Here is a 20,390-nt window from a genome sequence, read left to right on the forward strand (position 1 = left end):
TAACCTGTGCTCACTGATTACTCAATGTGCAACAGGTGTGTAGCCTCCCCCAGCACCAGAGTCCAATCAGACTCCGCCAGCTGAGGCTGCTTAAACCAGCCATCACACACACACACACACACACACACACACACACACACACACACACACACACACACACACACACACACACACACACACACACACACACACTGCCACAGTGGCCTTAATCTCTGATGACTTATCATGGTCAATGTGTGATGTAGTTCAGCAGGTGTGTTAAATGTAAATGGACTGCATTTATATAGCGCTTTTTCTAGCCATTGGCCACCCAAAGCACTTTACAATATTGCCTCACATTCACCATTCACGCACACATTCACACACCGACGGCAGAGTCAACCATGCAAGGCGACAGCCAGCCCGCTCTACCACCTGAGCTACTGCCACCCTGAATGTGTTACATAACACATTTGCCGTGGCAATCTTGACAATCTATCGCCGAATTAGGTTACACAATAGTGCTTGAGACTGATGAAATCCATTGCTTTTGCAGTACTATGAATGTTGTGAAATAAATAAATCAGGATTTCCATTGAATACTGATAATACTGTTCTGTTACTGTAAAGTGTTCAGTGTTCATACTATTGATGCTGCTCTTAATACTGTTAATAATGTACTCTGTCAATACTTTAAACACTGCTCTTGTTTAATACTGACCAGGAAGACTGCTGTTACCATGGGCCCCAAGGTATGCTAGTTGTTGCCTAGGACGCTAGATGTTACCAGGGACACTAGTGGGGTATCAGGTACACTGGTCAGTGTTGGCCCTAGGCAAGTCTTTCTTTGGGTCCGCTCCTTGCCTTGAGCTGAGAACTGTGACGTTAAAAAAAAAACTGAAGACTGCAATTGTTTAAAAGAGATGGCTACACATTTAATTAACATTAGACATTGCTATAAAACCTTGTAGAAACTTGCCCAATGTTTATTTGGCAAAAAGGCTAGAATTACATTTAATACATTTATAATTTCAATAGATTTGCTGTCATGTTGCACACAATGTATGAAAATTTATATTGCGTAAAAATTCACTATGGACAACTACGAGCCTTCTCTACCTGGGCTGTGAATGCAAATCACCACCAGAGGGCAACATAACCCCTCCGAATGGATCTTGAATTAGAGAATTAATTAACTTTTGTGAACTGGCTTGACTGGTCCACACAACTGCATATTCAGCGTATGGGGCAGGCTGCCACTGACACCGATGGTTATGAACTTATTAAAAAAAAGCTATATACTAACTTTTTAAAATATCTACCTCGAGGAAGTACTTGGTCATCATAAACTGTTTACTGAGTATCTTCAGTCAGCTCCCTAGAGACCGGTCGTCCTGGGTGGGAGCCTGCAGGGCCTATCCGGCGGGAGGAGGCTGCATCACGGTGCGTTGAGACTGGGGAACCGGCTCTCAGAACAGCCTCCTCTCTCGGTCCAACAGGCTCCTCTCTCGGTCCAACCGGGTTCATCTGCATCCCGCTGTTAACGTAGACGTCCTCCTCACCTCCGAAGACGACCTGAGATACAGAATGGGTCTTCAAACACAACAGAGCTCCACAAATATCCCAGAGGTCAGTGTGGAGCTTGTATCCACGTTACCTGGGACTCCTCCTCGTCTGGGGGGGCTCGCGTCACAGTGGCAGCGTAAAAGGACCGCGTCTCCTCACTCACTTTCCGGGTTCTGAAATCAAAAGAATACACAGTAGAGCAAACTGTATATCAGAGGGGGTGGGATGGTCTATTGGTCAGGGGGTTTGGAAACCAGTTGAAAGGTTCTGGCAGACCTATCATAGAGAGTGCATATTGAGCGTATAGGGCGGGCCAATACTGACACTGATGGTTACCACGTTAGCAGCGATGCTAGTGGTCATCATGGACACAGGTGGTTACCAGGGGCGACCAGGGAACTAGTGCATACCAGGTTCACAAGTTGGTACTAAGTCCTACCAGGGTCAAACGTTGTTACCAGGGGTTACCAGGGACACTAGTGGTTACAAGGATTTAACTTGGGCAGAAGTGGTTACCACAGACTCTAGTCACTAGTGTTTAGCAGGGCCGTGAGCTGTTACCAGAGACACTACTGGTTACTGGTTACCAGGGGTCACCAGGGATGCTTGTGTTATCAGGGACACTAGTTGTTCTCTGGGTTTACCATGGCCATATAATCTCAAGTAGGCTGTTCCCTTATTTGGAGTCAGCTGGGATTGGAGCCTGATATTGGCAGAAGAATAAACACAGTAGGATATGACCTTTATATATTAAACGGTAACTAACCACTAAGAAAGAGAGAAAAATAAGGAAGGGAAAACAGAGAGCAGAACATGGAGCAGCAACCAGTCTTGTGATCTACAGGGAGACTATAACGCTATATACAAACTTTTAAAATATCTATTCTAAGGAAATACTTGGTCATCATGAACTGTTTACTGAGTATCTTCAGTGAGCTCCCTAGAGACCGGTCGTCCTGGGTGGGAGCCTGCAGGGCCTATCAGGCGGGAGGAGGCTACATCACGGTAAATTGAGACAGGGGAACCGGCCCTCAGAACAGCCTCCTCTCTTGGTCCAACAGGCTCCTCTCTCGGCCCAACCGGGTTCATCTGCATCCCGCTGTTAACGTAGACGTCCTCCTCACTTCTGATGACGACCTGAGATACAGAATGGGTCTTCAAACACAACAGAGCTCCAAAAATATCCCAGAGGTCAGTGTGGAGCTTGTATCCACGTTACCTGGGACTCCCCCTCGTCCGGGGGGGCTCGCTTCACAGTGGCAGCGTTAAAGGACCGTGCTTCCTCAGCCACTTTCCGAGTTCTGAAATCAAAAGAATACACAGTAGAGCAAACTGTATATCAGAGGGGGTGGGATGGTCTATTGGTCAGGGGGTTTGGAAACCAGTTGAAAGGTTCTGGCAGAGCTATCATAGAGAGTGCATATTGAGCGTATAGGGCGGGCCAATACTGACACTGATGGTTACCACCTTAGCAGCGATGCTAGTGGTCATCATGGACACAGGTGGTTACCAGGGGCGACTAAGGAACTAGTGCATACCAGGTTCACGAGTTGGTACTAAGGCCTACCAGGGTCAAACGTTGTTACCAGGGGTTACCAGGGACACTAGTGGTTACAAGGAGTTAACTTGGGCAGAAGTGGTTACCACAGACTCTAGTCACTAGTGTTTAGCAGGGCCGTGAGCTGTTACCACAGACACTACTGGTTACCAGGGGTCACCAGGGATGCTTGTGTTATCAGGGACACTAGTTGTTCTCTGGGTTTACCATGGCCATATAATCTCAAGTAGGCTGTTCCCTTATTTGGAGTCAGCTGGGATTGGAGCCTGATATTGGCAGAAGAATAAATACAGTAGGATATGACCTTCATATATCAAACGGTAACTAACCATTAAGAAAGATAAAATTAAGGAAGGGAAAACAGAGAGCAGAACATGGAGCAGCAACCAGTCTTGTGATCTACAGTGAGACTATAACGCGATATTCTAACTTTTAAAATATCTATTCTGAGGAAATACTTGGTCATCATAAACTGTTTACTGAGTATCTTCAGTGAGCTCCCTAGAGACCGGTCGTCCTGTGTGGGAGCCTGCAGGGCCTATCAGGCGGGAGGAGGCTGCATCACGGTGCGTTGGGACTGGGGAACCGGCTCTCAGAACAGCCTCCTCTCTCGGTCCAACAGACTCCTCTCTCGGCCCAACCGGGTTCATCTGCATCCCGCTGTTAACGTAGACGTCCTCCTCACCTCCGAAGACGACCTGAGACACAGAATGGGTTTTCAAACACAACAGCGCTCAACAAATATCCCAAAGGTCAGTGTGGAGCTTATAATCACGTTACCTGGGACTCCTCCTCGTCTGGGGGAGCTTGCTTCACAGTGGCAGCGTAAAAGGACTGCGTTTCCTCACCCATCTTCCAAGTTCTGAAATCCAAAGAATACACAGTAGAGCAAACTGTATATCAGAGGGGGTGGGATGGTCTATTGGTCAGGGGGTTTGGAAACCAGTTGAAAGGTTCTGGCAGAGCTATCATAGAGAGTGCATATTGAGCGTATAGGGCGGGCTAATACTGACACTGATGGTTACCACCTTAGCAGCGATGCTAGTGGTCACCATGGACACAGGTGATTACCAGGGGCGACCAGGGAACTAGTGCATACCAGGTTCACGAGTTGGTACTAAGTCCTACCAGGGTCAAACGTTGTTACCAGGGGTTACCAGGGACACAAGTGGTTACAAGGAGTTAACTTGGGCAGAAGTGGTTACCACAGACTCTAGTCACTAGTGTTTAGCAGGGCCGTGAGCTGTTACCACAGACACTACTGGTTACCAGGGGTCACCAGGGATGCTTGTGTTATCAGGGACACTAGTTGTTCTCTGGGATACCAGGGCCATATAATCACAAGTAGGCTGTTTCCTTATTTGGAGTCAGCTGGGATTGGAGCCTGATATTGGCAGAAGAATAAACACAGTAGGATATGACCTTCATATATCAAACGGTAACTAACCATTAAGAAAGATAAAATTAAGGAAGGGAAAACAGAGAGCAGAACACGGAGCAGCAACCAGTCTTGTGATCTACAGTGAGACTATAACGCGATATTCTAACTTTTAAAATATCTATTCTAAGGAAATACTTGGTCATCATGAACTGTTTACTGAGTATCTTCAGTGAGCTCCCTAGAGACCGGTCGTCCTGGGTGGGAGCCTGCAGGGCCTATCCGGTGGGAGGAGGCTGCATCACGGTGCGTTGAGCCTGGGGAACCGGCCCTCAGAACAGCCTCCTCTCTCGGTCCAACCGGGTTCATCTGCATCCCGCTGTTAACGTAGATGACCTCCTCACCTCCGAAGACGACCTGAGACACAGAATGGGTCTTCAAACACAACAGAGCTCCACAAATATCCCAGAGGTCAGTGTGGAGCTTGTAATCACGTTACCTGGGACTCCTCCTCGTCTGGGGGGGCTCGCTTCACAATGGCAGCGTTAAAGGACCGCGTTTCCTCACCCATCTTCCAAGTTCTGAAATCCAAAGAATACACAGTAGAGCAAACTGTATATCAGAGGGGGTGGGATGGTCTATTGGTCAGGGGGTTTGGAAACCAGTTGAAAGGTTCTGGCAGAGCTATCATAGAGAGTGCATATTGAGCGTAGAGGGCGGGCCAATACTGACACTGATGGTTACCACCTTAGCAGCGATGCTAGTGGTCACCATGGACACAGGTGATTACCAGGGGCGACCAGGGAACTAGTGCATACCAGGTTCACAAGTTGGTACTAAGTCCTACCAGGTTCAAACGTTGTTACCAGGGGTTACCAGGGACACAAGTGGTTACAAGGAGTTAACTTGGGCAGAAGTGGTTACCACAGACTCTAGTTTTTAGCAGGGCCGTGAGCTGTTACCAGAGACACTACTGGTTACCAGGGATCACCAGGGATGCTTGTGTTATCAGGGACACTAGTTGATCTCTGGGATACCAGGGCCATATAATCACAAGTGGACTGTTCCCTTATTTGGAGTCAGCTGGGATTGGAGCCTGATATTGGCAGAAGAATAAACACAGTAGGATATGACCTTTATATATTAAACGGTAACTAACCACTAAGAAAGAGAGAAAAATAAGGAAGGGAAAACAGAGAGCAGAACATGGAGCAGCAACCAGTCTTGTGATCTACATTGAGACTATAACGCGATATTCTAACTTTTAAAATATCTATTCTGAGGAAATACTTGGATCATTATGAACTGTTTACTGAGTATCGTCAGTCAGCTCCCTAGAGACCGGCCGTCCTGGGTGGGAGCCTGCAGGGCCTATCAGGCGGGAGGAGGCTGCATCACGGTGCGTTGAGACTGGGGAACCGGCTCTCAGAACAGCCTCCTCTCTCGGTCCAACAGACTCCTCTCTCGGCCAAACCGGGTTCATCTGCATCCCGCTGTTAACGTAGATGTCCTCCTCACCTCCGAAGACCACCTGAGATACAGAATGGGTCTTCAAACACAACAGAGCTCCACAAATATCCCAGAGGTCAGTGTGGAGCTTGTATCCACGTTACCTGGGACTCCTCCTCGTCTGGGGGGGCTCGCTTCACAGTGGAAGCGTTAAAGGACCGCGTCTCCTCACCCACTCTCCGAGTTCTGAAATCAAAAGAATACACAGTAGAGCAAACTGTATAACAGAGGGGGTAGGATGGTCTATTGGTCAGGGGGTTTGGAAACCAGTTGAAAGGTTCTGGCAGAGCTACCATAGAGGGAGCGCTGTCCCACTCCCGTTGACCGGAATACAACCGGAAAAATAATGAGCACCAGGGGGACAGACTAGACAGTGTATAATGCATGGGGTGGACTGAGTTAAATGCAGTAATTTGAATCTCTGTCTATTTCTGATTCGCTGCTACATAGATAATAATCCACTGGATATCATTAATAATATAATATGTCCCACACACAAATGATGTGTGATAAACCTTTTTAGATCAGAAGCTCCAGCACTGAAGCTACACAAAGTGACGAGCACCTGGCAGCGCTGTTAATCCTGCTGAATCTCTTCACCTTACCTTATAAAGCACACAACCACGGACACCAATCCCACGAACATCACAGCAGATTTGAAAATGCACAGCACCACGTCTGGAATATTAAAGATCAGGATTTAGAATGTGTTGTCAGGAGGTTTTTGTTCTTGGTTTCTTGAATGGCTGTGACTGAACCAATGAATGTATTTCAAAAAGCCATGAGGCTGATTAGTCGTCGTGAGCCGTTTAAAAATCCAGCCACTGTTGACTTCACAACTTAATGTTTTTTTTTAACCAAAAAGCAGAACAAAACTGAAATTTGCATGTAAAAAACGTATTCAGGGTTGACTGTCGTGATGAAGAATATAACCTTTTAATTTGCTTGCTTGTTTTTAGTCAACTTTGAATTATTGATCAACACACTACCTTGTCTTCTGTCTTAGATCGAGGAAACCTTTAGGTACAACACCAAGCTCAGGTTGGTTTCCTGTTTTGAATCAACTTACCTTGAATGTCGATCTTGTAGATATTAGATGTTTCAATGCCAATGTCATTCCTGACTACACAGAAGAACCAGTTATTGGTGCTCAACAGCTGGATGGACAGAGAAGATCCACTCCCGATCTTAAGGATGTGTTCTCCGTGTATTCGGTACCAGGTGAACTCGCTGACAGCAGGGTTAGCATGACTGGAGCAGGTCAGGTTCAGGCAGCCTCCCTCTCCGGCTGGAAGACACGGGCTGCAGACAACAGAGGTCTTCCTGGGGGCATCTGAGAGAGAACCCACCAATCAGAGCCTAGCCCTCAGTCATGTTGGTTAGATGTTGTGAATTTAACCAAACTGTTCTGAATGCAATAACATAAATGAAATTAATATGAAAAAAACGCACGCATCAAAGGTCGTTTTTCTTCAACCCACAGATTTTTCTTCTTAGATCAAGGAAACTTTTAGGTATATTTTCCAAGAAGATCAATATAAAAAAGTAAGCAAATAATAAGATGTACTCTTCATTGAAAAGGTTGAATATTGACTGACATAAGATACTGAGTATCTTGTATCTTGTAGACGTCACAGTTTTGTTCCCAGATGGTATGTAGTAGGCCGCAGTGCAGGAGACATTGTTTCCATGGTGGAGGTGGGAGGCGTTGAAGGTCAGAGTGGAGGTCACGGTATCGCCCTGCTGGAGCTGGGTGCTGAGCCCCAGGGCGGGGGTCCACGTCACAGTGGGGGGGTGGGTTTGAGAGTAGGATGGAGCAGAGCACCTCAGCTCCACAGGTGTCCCCTCCACCACCTGCTCCTCGGGGGTCATCAAACGAGGTGCAGCAAATACCACTGGGTATTTTGCAGTGTTGCACCCAGCACCTTTAAAACAAGAGGTTGACAGATCCCAAGACTCAATCAATGCACAAACTTTGACAAACAACTTTGAACACTAACCCTAACAAAACAATATCATTAATCAGAATCAATTAATTATTATTAGTTGGTCATATTAGATACTAAGCAACCTGGTCTCACAGGAATCCGTGAATTGACCACCGACGCTTAACACAAAATCTTTGGAATCCTCTGGGAAACACGCCAATTTGTATGATATGGCCACGGATTTTGCTCCAATGTAAGTTGGTGATGTGAGAATAGCGTGTTAGATAAGTACACCCCCCCCCCCATTTCGCCATAATTAGTTTAACAGTCATTCTTCTTGTTTCATTTTGTAAACATTGTGCTATGCCTTTACACAGGCATAGAATGTAATACATGTAGTACTTAATTTCCGCCACAGTGTGGCGGTGATCTATTGGTGCACTCTGTCCCGTGAAAGCTACACATTTTGTAGGGCAGTGTTGAAACATGGCGGACAGAACGTGTCTTAACCAAATGTGTACTTTGCCTGTGTATGTTTACAGGTGAGCAAACAATAAGAGACATGAATAAGATGAGCTGGGTAAGGGTTAGAGATGTTGGGAAGAGTTGGCAAGTTAACTTAGTCGCGAATGTTGTATTAAAAGGTTGTAACGCCGTAATAAGCAACTTCTGCTAGCAGCTAAGCTAATCTTCTTGCGTCGCCATTAGGGTCCGGTCGCGGTACATTTATGTAGATGGTGTTTGTTTACTTTGTATGCCAAGGTTAAGAACTGGGAATAATATCAGGAGCCACAATGTGCTTTTATTTTGTGTATTTCCATTGCCCATTACTATGTCTATTAATATGTATTTTTGCGAATTGTGTAATACTTGGATTAGGATGTAAACAGACCAAGCTACACATTTTGTAGAGCAGTGTTGAAACATGGCGGACAGAACGTGTCTTAACCAAATGTGTACTTTGCCTGTGTATGTTTACAGAACTCATTAAAGGAACTACTCTTCAAGTCACGCTTGAGTTTATTTTCAAGTGTGCAACAGTGACACTCATATTCCGTGGCACGCACAGATCCCCGTTTCAACAAATGAGTCGACCATGGGTGCTTAACTCAAAATCCGTGGTGGCCTCACGGAATCACTTAAATTGTCCGTGATATGCCAACGGAATTTTCTCCAATGCAAGTTGATGACAATCATATTCCGTGGCACACACACAGGTCCCCGTTTCAACAAATGAGTCGACCATGGGTGCTTAACTCAAAATCCGTGGTGGCCTCACGGAATCACTTAAATTGTCTGTGATATGCCAAAAAATATGTTTATGCTGTATAAACAATATCAACTTCATTGCATGTTCACAACAGGTACAGGAGGTCAGGGCACTGTGCAAACAATGTGGTGTGGATGATAAGGGTCCAAGATAGATATGGTTATGAGACTGTCTGACAAAATGTCTAATAGAGTCACCTACAACAAGGTGTTTGAGAAAGTGTGGGGTGCTTCTGGTAAGCTAAATGATATGGAATGTTGAAGATAATTTCACTTTGTTATACATTGTTGTGTTAAAGAAATTACTTATCATTATGTAGTAGGTTAGCTATACATGCTCCTAATGTCAGTTATTACAGTTTTTTTTCTGTTTCACAGGTCACGTGGTTGGGCAGTTATCACTTGCCCATGTGGGGTTGTGTTTTCAGTCAAATTCAACCTTAGAGCAGAGAGTCCACGTGACTGTGGATCTCTTGCTGTCCTGGAAACACCTCCCCAATGTGGCTGTGTATGATTATGCCACTGCATGCCAACCGCAGGCAGCCAGGAATATTTACCCCTTTTCAGGGAAGGTTACTGGATCCCACCCCAGAGAACGTGAAGCAGGCCTCAGAGGGAAAGGTCCATGTCAACTTGCCTTGGCTGAAATTTAAAAAAAAAGCCAACTGACAAAGATGGTCACCGTCTCACTGGATCCTCACAGCATTTTGCTTTGAACGATGTGTTCCACCAGGGCAACAGCAAAGACCAGTGTGAGGTTCTAAGAAAGCTGGAGCTTGTGCCTGAACTTGTTGGTCTTATTAACAGCCAGTGTGCGGAGCAGCTGCATCAACACACATTTTTCTACAAAGAAACGTTCTCCACCATTACAACTTGGCAAGGAACCAAAAAATCTAAAATCAGTACAGCAAGATTGTTCCCCCCAGATGTTTCATTCCAGTTTGACAGCCATGGAAGGGTAGTCTTAGGTATGGGATTGAATAATTATGCACATTTGTCGTCTTCATCTACTTTAGACGATAAAGTTTGTTGCATGCTTTTCCTATAGCTCACTCCCCATCAGCCGTGATGTCAACTGGGTCATATGGGAAAGAACAAGAAGACTCTCAAGAGTATGAGTCAGAAGTTGAAATGCAGTGTGACAGCCATGGAATATAGTCTTAGGTATGGGATTGAATATTTATGCACATTTGTCGTCTTCATCTACTTTAGACAATAAAGTTTGTTGCATGTTTTTCCTATAGCTCACTCCCCATCAGCCTTGATGTCAACTGGGTCATCAGGGAAAGAACAAGAGGAGTCTCAAGAGTGTGAGTCATGGCTCTATTTTGCACATCATTCAAATGAGAAATGTGACATTTCACACTTAAGTTTATTTTTCGGTTGTTGCTTTGTACACTAGTAAATGATGACAGTGAGCAGAGACCTCATGGAGACTTCCCTAGTCCCCACAAGTTTTCAGCACACAGAGCATACTGGGGACAGAAACTCCAAGACAGCCAAGAACAACTGGTAAAATTAACCATTGTGCCACTGTGGTTATCTATGCATGTCACTCATATAATCATACATGTATAAAGACTTTGTTTTCTTCCACTAGCTGTCTCATGTCTTGGATGAGACCAAAAGTCACACTCAGCACCTTGCAATGGTGAATAACATCATCAACATCATCGCTTTGACTTTTGGACTCTGGGTTTGCAGCGGGACATGGAGGGAACGGCAGGCATAGAGAATGTGCTGTGCTTATATGGTTTATGTAATATTTTTCAAAATCTTTCAATAATTTGTGTTTATGTGTTCTACTAGATCCTGAACTCTTGTCTCAAAATGATTGAGAAGGTAGTGTAGCTCCTGTGAAATATTTAATTCAAAATTATTGGATAGTCTAGTTCAATAGTCAATATATTTTGACAGTAAGAGATTTAGCAAACTTTCTCTGTTATAGAGAGTAGAGAACCTGTTTGCTGCAGACAGCTATGTCATTTCCTCTTGGTTCCCACCATCATCGAGGAAATCCGGTAATTTGTTTAAAAGTTTTGCTTTATTGAGTGAAGTTTGAGCATTTAATATTCAACTATTGTTGTCTTTTTACAGGATAATGCAGCCAGTCTACAGTGTATTATTCTCCCAGTGTCCCTACCTGGACATTGGACACTGTGTAAATACCTTTATATATTTTCTTCCTTTTTTTTCTTTACACAACAAGTTGCTCATTGCTGAATTGAATGTTTTTCTATAATTAAATGCAGGTCAGCTCTGTTGGGCATCCAGGAACATTACACAACTCACTGCAACTGGTTATATTTGAATTTGAATATTTAACAGATACTGAGGCCACAGGCTAGGGAGATTTTCTTCCTAGATTCCCTCTGGGGCAGCGGTTGGCGAGATGAGAGTAGAACCAGTCTGTTCAGGTTTTTAGGGCACCTCACATAATCCTTTCTGGACAGTGGTAGTTCTGTTTTAAACCACTTGTCCTTTTGTTTGTTTTGTTTCTTTTTTTATTTGATCTAAAATATTCCATTCCATATTCCAACTATTTTGATTCCTTAAACAGATGGAAACAGAACTATTTATCTTTTTTGAGACGGGCAGTTCTGTTTAAGCCCGTTATGAAAACTTTTTTATTTGAAGTTCCAACCGCTTCCTTATTGAGTCCAAGCTTTGGTCCAAGCGTTTATGCATGCTTTTCAATCAAAAGTGGATTGAAGTTGAGTTATTCTTTTTTTACTTTGCTTGTTATTTGTACAGACACGTTGCCCACAGCCTCTCTTCTGGCCCCTGGAAGAGCTTGGTGTGAATGATGTCCAGGTGAGACATTACATAATAGCATTTGCTAACTTTTTACTATTTTCTTGCCATACCTTTATTAAAATACATTGTTCACACCTCAGGACCTAACAAAGCAAGAGTGCTCCAACAACTGTGGCGTGTTTGTTTTGATGGTAAGACCTAATCAGTATGTTATATCATTGCTGTTGTCTGTAGAAATGTTTGCTTGCTAAATTAAAACCACATTAATTTGTATTGAAAAAAATGTATCCTTGGGAATACGCCTGACATTATAACCAATACCTCTTGACTTACAGTACACTCTACATTGTAATGGGGGCCAATTGTGATTTCAGAGAGGTATGTGTAAATCGTGACACATTATGCTTAGTGTACAAGGTGTTATTTTTTTACAACATATTATCATCTTCCTGCATTTCCTTATTCAAAGGAACACATGCTGCAAATTAGGAGGTGGTGGTGTCTCTCTCTCCTGCAGAACTTCCCCATGTCGTAAGAGCCCTGAATAGCACACATTTGAATCAAATCACAAAAAAACTGTTTTACTCACTGTCAACAGACCAACATGAATGTTTTCGTAGTGAATGTATGTTGTCATTAAATCACTAAGGTCTGAAGAAGGCCGATTGCAGGACAGAAAACGGCGACGAGTGCAAGGAGGTGAGATATATAATATATATATTATATATATTCAATGCTATGGTTCGTATATATATATATAAAAAAAAAAATCATGGTAAAAAAAGACATTTGACAAGTTAAAAGTAGGAATGTCTAAGTCTATAAAATGCATGAACCTTTTTCCATATTAAGTCATTGTGCTGTGCTGTATTGACGTTTGAGAATGTGCTGCCGGATCTCCGCCACCAGATGGCGCCCGCGGAGGTGAAGCCATGGATTAAACGTTTAGACCAGCCCACATTTAGGGAAAATTTAAGCCCCTCCTCGATCTGTGAGCTGCAGTCAGGGGCACTTGTCCACCTCACGTGACTGTCATGGTTGCTATGGTGGTTTCCATCGACCGCCCCCCATGTCTTTATATTTTCCACAGTTTAGACTTGTAATAATAAGTTACTTTTGTAATCAACGTAACAATTTTTATTTTAATCACTGGCTAGAGAGGTGCGCACGGACATATTTGGTAGTGACACAGCCTATAACCTATTTGTGAAAGCAAAACATCAAGCTCATTGATTTAACGAGGCAGGGTTATTTTAAATAATTCATTAAGATATCATGTGTGAGAGGTCATTCCTCCCCCTTTGTGTGTATTGACTATTTCTGGTTATTGAAAAGCTCATTGCAGGCAGGCAAAATTTCTGAGAGTCATGGTATTAACAGATTACTATAGGTATTAACCGGATATTAAAGCTATTAGAAAGAGCACTACAGAGAACAGTAGGCCTACTACAGGTCTTAAAATAGTACCCACTACAGGTATCAATAAAGAGGATTGAGATGTTTACCTTGCAGGAGACTACAGAGCAGAAATATTCTCCAGGATCCAGTCATGTTCTCTCCAGAACTTCATCAGGAGAAATACAAAAATCTCTTAATCTCATCATTAAAACTACAGAGGAAATTAACTTCTGTGCCTACCCTTAATATCGTGCTACACTTAAGGTATTCAGTACTAAACAAATTATAGTAAGATATTGTAAACTGCTATAGACATTTATATTTAAAATAAACAACTGTTTCCATGACAATTCAACTAATATTCAAGAGATATAATACCAATATTCCAAGAAGAACAATGATAATAACCCTGATCATGTGATGTAATACCTTGAAAGATTACATTTAATTGGACATGTTCGAATCTTGAGAAGTTTAGACACAGATATGAACAGGAAAACAAAAGATAAAACATGGTGTTTGTCTGCCCAAGGTCAAAATAACACCGTTATTGCTTGAATAAAACTTGAAATAATATATAGGCTGTATCAATGCATGTAAATAGAAATGATGTTGCTTTGTTCTAGCAACCAGACATAGAGTTGACTTACGTGAGAGTGGTGAAGGACTTGATATGAAGCTCCTGAAGAGTAAAAACTTTACTTCATCTTTCTTTCCATGCCTGGGTGAGGTGAGTGAAAGAGGAACTTATTAAAATGTAGATGTGCACAGACTTTTACATTAGTAGAGCTGAGCCAACATACAGGAAGAAGATAGAGTCAGAGATGAAAGGTTCAACAAAACCATAATCAACCAATATTAACATTGCACTGTATTACTGATAATTAGTAAATACTCTTAATACTGTTAACACTGTCAACAGTGTTGTTGCAGTTCTCTGTTAACACTGACCTGTTAATATTGTTGATAATGTTAAAAGTGTTAATGCAGCTAATGGTTCAATATTAATACTATTGATGGTCTCTGTAGGCCTATATACGGTTACTGTTGGAGCTGTTCAGTTGTAAGATGTAATTATAAAACATTTATTTACTTTTTTTTCTTAATATAATATGACAGTGTTATTTTATGTTTATTTTCTTGTTTGTTTTATACATTTAATTTAATTGAAATTATTGTGCAGCCGTGGCGCACCGGGTGTCTAACCTAGAGGTAGGCGGGCATAGGTAAGACGGGCACTGGGAAGGGTCATGTTTTTTTACCAGCTGTACCAGAGAGACAAAGAAGATGAGGCGGCAAGTTCCCACTGTTGAACATTTGTTTTGTTTGCTTGTATCACCGGAAAATAAACCTCCAGAAACTCAAAATCCCGACCGGACAGTTGACTCTTTGCCCACACTGCGGAAGATTCATCTCACTGGTGCTTCAGTGGCGGATTTTGATTAGTTTCTCCCCTTCCGCTGTTGGCCACTTTCTCAGAGAGCAGCTCCGGTGAGGCACCATGGAGTCAAAAGGACAGGATTACACACAGCTAAGTGACACTAAATGGCTCTGTGACCTAGCGCTCCTTGTTGATGTGAACACTTGTCTCAGCGATCTCAATTTGAAGCTGCAGGGCCATCGGAAGCTTATTTCCACACTATTTTACAATGTCAAAGCTTTCCAGAGAAAATTTGAACTGCTGGACAGCTCAAACAGGGAGTTCTAACCCATTTTCCCGCCTGCAAGGCGCTCGTAGATGAAACGGACACAGATGGGCGCCACGTTCTGCGTCACCTGCGTTCAGACCACAACCAAAACCTCATAAAAAAAATAAGAGAGGAATTCGAGCAACGCTTCTCCGACTTCAGAAACCACGAGAAGTCAATCAACCAAAATCCTTTCTCGTGTGTCCCCGCGGAAGAGCCTGCAGAAATGCAGTTTGAGCTCATCGACCTACAGGAGAGCTCCGAGGCCAGAGCAGCATATCGTGACAGGAATCTCATTGAGTTCTACCAAGCACTTTCCCCAGCGACATACCCTGCACTGCGCCAGCATGCCATCAGAATGATCTCTTTATTCGGGAAAACATATATTTGTGAGAAGACCTTCTCCACCATGGCCATCAACCAATCCAAGCTGAGATCCTGGCTTACAGATGGCCATCTACATGATGTCCTTCGTATTGCAAGGACTGAGATGGAGCCGGACATCAGAGGAATCGTGACCAACCGAAAACAGCACCACAAATCCCACGCCAATAAAAAAAGGTATGTTGAACTAGTAACAAATATTGTGTGATTTAATGATAAGCTTATTGATGACAGGCAATGAGATATTAGTGATGATGGTGACTGGCTTGGTAAGCATCTATTTTTATTCTCTTTCTCCCCCTCCGTGTGTGTGTGTGTGTGTGTGTGTGTGTGTGTGTGTGTGTGTGTGTGTGTGTGTGTGTGTGTGTGTGTGTGTGTGTGTGTGTGTGTGTGTGTGTGTGTGTGTGTGTGTGTGTGTGTAGGTTTTCCTGTGGTGATTTGGTAGCTGGAATTGCTCCTGAATAAGGAGCTCCATGCTGACAAGAAAGGAAGGCACAATGAGACTGACTGTTCTAAATAAGTTTCCGAAATGCACACAGGACTGTTGTTTCCCAAATTCGAAGAGAACCCCAGGGATTGTGTTTTAGTTACAATATTTCTTAAGGTTGTGCCAGGTTTTGCTTAATTTGTTATTTAAAATGTGTTTATACTGGATGCAGACCAATACATAATTGTATAATTATTTGTAATTGTAGAGATTTGTAGAGAGAGCAACCTGGTCATTAAATTTATTAGATTTTATTATGTATTGTCACGCCGCGTCCTGCTACGCAGTCCACTACCTCCATCTAGTGGCCACTTGACGCCAGTGGTCCTTCTCCTCACACACCAGTCTGCAGTCATCCAATCACCATTCCCTACTTCAGTCGGAGATCTCCTACCAGCCGGCGCCAGTTCGTCGTTACGTCTACACAGTCAGTATCGGTCCTACCAGTATTCCTGAAAACTCTGTCTCTAGCCTGAACCCTTGATAACCTTCTCTCTTCCTCTCTAGTACTTCCCCAGCCATCGAACCCCTGCCTGCCCAACTACCTGTCTGTCACCTAGCCCCTGACTGCCTGCTCGTTACCGGACCCCTGCCTGCCCAACTACCCGTCGGTCGCCTAGTCCCTGACTGCCTGCTCGTTACCGGACCCCTGCCTGCCTGACTACCCGTCTGTCGCCTCGCCCCTGACTGCCTGCTCGTTACCGGACCCCTGCCTGCCTGACTACCCGTCCGTCGCCAAGCCCCTGACTGTCTGATCGCCCGCCTGTTACCTGACCCCCTTGCCTGTCTGACTACCCGCCTGCCTACCAATAAACCCCGTTTCCCTTTACCTCGTCTCCGCCTGTGTCTGCACTTGGGTCCCCACGTTCCGTACCCCTTAACATTTATATTTTTTTATTATTATATTATTTATTTGTTTTATTTTTTCTTTGGCGGCCCTCAGTCAAATTTTGGGTTCCTAAATTGGCCCTCAGCTGTCAAAACTTTGAGAACCCCTGTTCTAAGGGGTCTCATTACAACGCCAATTCTCATGTATCCAATGCCTCATCATCCACTTCCTCTGCTAGAATAATAATTGAAGCTGATAAGGCAGCACTCAGAGAGTGAATGGCTGCATTAAAAAGGAAACATTTTCTGGAAGCCAAAGGAGAGAAAAGAAAATGAAGATTTTGCTCTGGAATCCGAACTGGCAGCAGCCAATGCAAAACTTCATGTGCTGGAAGTAAACTCAAAGTGTGGTTCTAAAGCATCCAACAGAATTAACTCTTATTTTGGAAGGAACCAAGCTCAAATAACGGGCCAACTGATTCTACATGAAGATTTCTTTGTCCCAACAAATGCAATTAAATGAAAAATCCTGGGTGAACCACAGTCTAAAGGTCCGGTTGTCAGGCCTAAAGAAATGTCTGTGACACAAATTGACTTCAGACCTGCAACAGATATTCAAGCGCAAGGCACGCAAATGGTTCATGATGCTCAACAGTGTGGACGTGAATCCTATCTCCATCTAGGAGGCAACCATAACACCCAAAACGATATTGTGAACATCATGCAGCGTCAGAATGACATCAAAACGCTGCTGGTTCAGCGAAATGTATCGTCTGCTCTGCCAATGAGGAATATTCATGTGTTTTATTCGCCTGGTCCTACCAGACCATCGTACTTCCTTTCATTTGTACAGAAGGTCTGGAACTGCTCAATTGACAAACGTTCACTCACTTGGAGGCGGGTGTCTGTAGAAGTTTTAAAATGATTGGATCTGCCCAGTGCCACTCTGGATCTGCCATAACCAATCACATAGCGTTTGGTCGTGAAGTTTGTCATGCGACGGGACCGGCTCCTTCACCACTAACTTTTCCCGAACCCGGTGGGGAGAAACGCCACAACATCATTGCCGCCAACAAAACTCTGCAAAGCCTGTTCTTGCTCCGGCTTTAATTGATGGATTTTCGGCAGCGATCCAACAACAGACCGAATAGCTTCTCTCGTATCCTACTCCATTGTCTTCCTCTGACTACATCTGAAACTGGCGCGTGACCTAGACGTCGTCGTTCTCAACCACATCCTCTGTTCACTGATTGGACCGCCAGAAATCTGGTTAACATGGAACGCATTTACATTAAGCAAGGCCCGGACCTAGTTCTGAAGTGAAATGAAAATTGAGCCGAAGTAGGTAGGTGGGCGGTGCCAGGCTAGTGTTTGATGGGGACCCGCAGGAGTTTCAATCCTTCATCAGAGCTTTAAAAGAAATAACAAATAGTTGGAGTGACCGCCCTCACTTTTTGGAACAGTACCCCAGGGGTCAGCCCAGAAACCTGGTCAAGAGTTGTCATCATCTACCCCCTGCTCAGGGCTATCAAACGGCTAAATCCCTTCCCTGCATTTTGGTAATTAACATAAAATTGCTTCAGCATATATGGACAAAGTTCACAACGGGCCACCCATTAAAACAGAGCACTGCAATCGCTTTCTTCGAGGTCGTGCCAATTTAGCACAGCAAATGTGTACATGAAGGAGTTGTATATGCCAATCAACCTCAGAAATATTATTTTGAAACTGCCCTATAAGCTACGGGAAAGATGGAGGACGGTTGCATGTGATCTGCAGGAGCAAAGAGGACGAGTTGTGTTCACTGACCTTGTGACCTTTTCGGAGAAACAAGTTAAGATTGTTTCTCACCCGCTTTTTGGCAACATTCAAGAATCACAATCTGCCAGCCACAATAAAGCCCCAACACAGATTATGCAAATCAAAGGAGAGACAGAAGCACATTTGCCACCAGCATCACTGCAGTGAATGAAGGAGATAGAAGCTATCACGACAATTACATCAAGTCCTTTCTGATCAAAGTAACATCAAATGCTGTTTATTTTGCCAACAAAGAAGTCACTCGATCGAGAAATGCTCACTCTTTAAGATGAAGATGCATCAGGAGAAGATTCGATTTGTTTCATAGAGGAAAAAGGAATTTGTTTCGGTTGCCTAAAGGCTGGCCACATAAGTAAAGACTGCAGGAGTTGCTTGGATTGCGATGTGTGTCAGAAGAAGCATCCCTCAGTACTGCACATTGAGATAAAGGATAGAGGTACATCCTTTAAAGAAGTACAAGCATCTGTGAGTTCTCCTCTAAGCGCTTCACCTGGACAGCCTCAGACATGTTGACATATAAGGGCCGGTGCTAAGGACAATGCCATCTTTTCCATCGTTGCAGTCAAAGTTAAAGCCAAAATGAGTAACACAATTGCGCAGACGTATGCATTTCTGGACCCGGGGAGTTCCGGTACATACTGTACAATCAGTTTGGCAGAGAAATTGGGCCTGAAAGGCAAGCCAGCTAACATCCTACGAAGGACAATGGGTCGACAAAAGATTGTGGGCACCACCATATTGGCTGGTTTGGAAGTGTCTGGCATGGATTCCAATGATCGTATTGAGTTGCCTTATACCTTAACTCAAAAGACTATGCCGGTGTCAAGGTTGAACATTCCACGTCAAGAGGATGTTGAAAAGTTGTCTTACCTGAGGAATGTAAAGATTCACGATATGGATGCAGATGTGGATTTGCTCATCGGCACTGATGCAACAAAAGTGATGGAACCCTGGGAACTGATCAACAGCCAAGGCGAAGGACCATACGCAGTCCGAACAAAAGCCGGCTGGGTCATTAATGGACCACTTCGTGGTGGAGATAACAACCAAGTGAAGACTGGCTGCTCTGTTGTTACAACAAACCCTATCTCTGTGGAACACCTTAAAGAAATGGAGCAACAGTTGCAACAGACCAAGAAAGATCTCTCTGAGGAGGAGAAATTGCACATTGAGGAAGTTATTGCCAGGCACGAAGAGGAACAATGGTTGAGGAAAGGGCTGGATGATGCAAAGGCTACCCACACAGAAAAGATTGCAAGCCTGGTAAAATAGATGGAGGGTAAGCTCAAGACACAGGAAACCAAGATGGACAAGATTAAAGAGAAGGCCAAAGAGATGCAGGAGAAATTCAAGAAAATACTTCAGCAAAATGAGGAGTGCATGAAGAAAGACCATGCCAAGAAGGAGGAAGAGCTCCAGCAGAAAGAGCAGCAAGTCAGAGACAAAATCCTAGAGTGCTCACGGTCTCAGCAGTGCCAAGTCAGAGTTGCAGACCAACCAACAAGGAGGAGCGGGAGAAACGGCATAAAGCCCATAAGCAGGAAGTTGAGGATTTGGAGCATCGCTTTCAAGAGAAGTTAAGACAACAGGAAGAGGATATTGCTGAGAAACACTGTGGAAGGCCTTGGAATTGGAAGACGCATCTCAGCAGCTCAGTATTATCAGGGTATAGCCATGGCTACAGGTTGTTGACCAAAGACAAAAATGGGCTTACCCAAAAACAAACTTCTCTCAAGGATATATTGTCATCATTGCTGATGCCACAGCACCAAGAGCATCCTGGTTGAGCACTGAGTACAAAGTCGGACTCCAAAGGAAAGACCTGTGACCAAGATATGCC

General features: G+C 43.9%; 1 protein-coding gene and 1 long non-coding RNA gene across 8 annotated transcripts; one reads left to right on the top strand and one right to left on the bottom strand.

Moving 5' to 3' along the window:
* Window positions 1–164: 164 nt before the first annotated feature.
* LOC130384780 (uncharacterized) lies at window positions 165–20,371 on the bottom strand. Of its 5 annotated transcripts, XM_056593115.1 has the most exons (17): window positions 19,421–20,371; window positions 13,993–14,063; window positions 13,450–13,508; window positions 7,589–7,915; window positions 7,060–7,323; window positions 6,596–6,668; window positions 6,095–6,176; window positions 5,795–6,012; window positions 4,981–5,062; window positions 4,702–4,898; window positions 3,884–3,965; window positions 3,584–3,801; window positions 2,765–2,846; window positions 2,465–2,682; window positions 1,637–1,718; window positions 1,302–1,554; window positions 166–856 (listed from the first exon to the last, which is right to left on the bottom strand). In XM_056593115.1, the coding sequence occupies exons 3-16, from the start codon at window positions 13,493–13,495 to the stop codon at window positions 1,333–1,335; spliced, it is 2,193 nt and encodes a 730-aa protein (XP_056449090.1). In that variant the 5' UTR covers window positions 13,496–13,508; window positions 13,993–14,063; window positions 19,421–20,371; the 3' UTR covers window positions 166–856; window positions 1,302–1,332. The 5 variants fall into 5 exon arrangements, with proteins under 5 accessions (XP_056449089.1, XP_056449091.1, XP_056449093.1 ...); XM_056593114.1 differs by having other exon boundaries at window positions 165–1,554; XM_056593116.1 differs by having other exon boundaries at window positions 165–1,554; window positions 13,450–14,063.
* LOC130384786 (uncharacterized) lies at window positions 8,403–12,644 on the top strand. Of its 3 annotated transcripts, none has more exons than XR_008895910.1 (10): window positions 8,403–9,423; window positions 9,566–10,155; window positions 10,236–10,351; window positions 10,432–10,497; window positions 10,590–10,699; window positions 10,788–12,001; window positions 12,085–12,135; window positions 12,280–12,322; window positions 12,414–12,475; window positions 12,594–12,644. It is a non-coding gene; the product is annotated as an uncharacterized LOC130384786 (long non-coding RNA). The 3 variants fall into 3 exon arrangements; XR_008895911.1 differs by having other exon boundaries at window positions 10,788–11,604; window positions 11,942–12,001; window positions 12,414–12,642; XR_008895909.1 differs by having other exon boundaries at window positions 12,414–12,642.
* Window positions 20,372–20,390: the final 19 nt, after the last annotated feature.

Source organism: Gadus chalcogrammus, chromosome 6 (assembly GCF_026213295.1).
Source record: "Gadus chalcogrammus isolate NIFS_2021 chromosome 6, NIFS_Gcha_1.0, whole genome shotgun sequence".
NCBI classification, from domain to species: Eukaryota; Metazoa; Chordata; class Actinopteri; order Gadiformes; family Gadidae; genus Gadus; species Gadus chalcogrammus.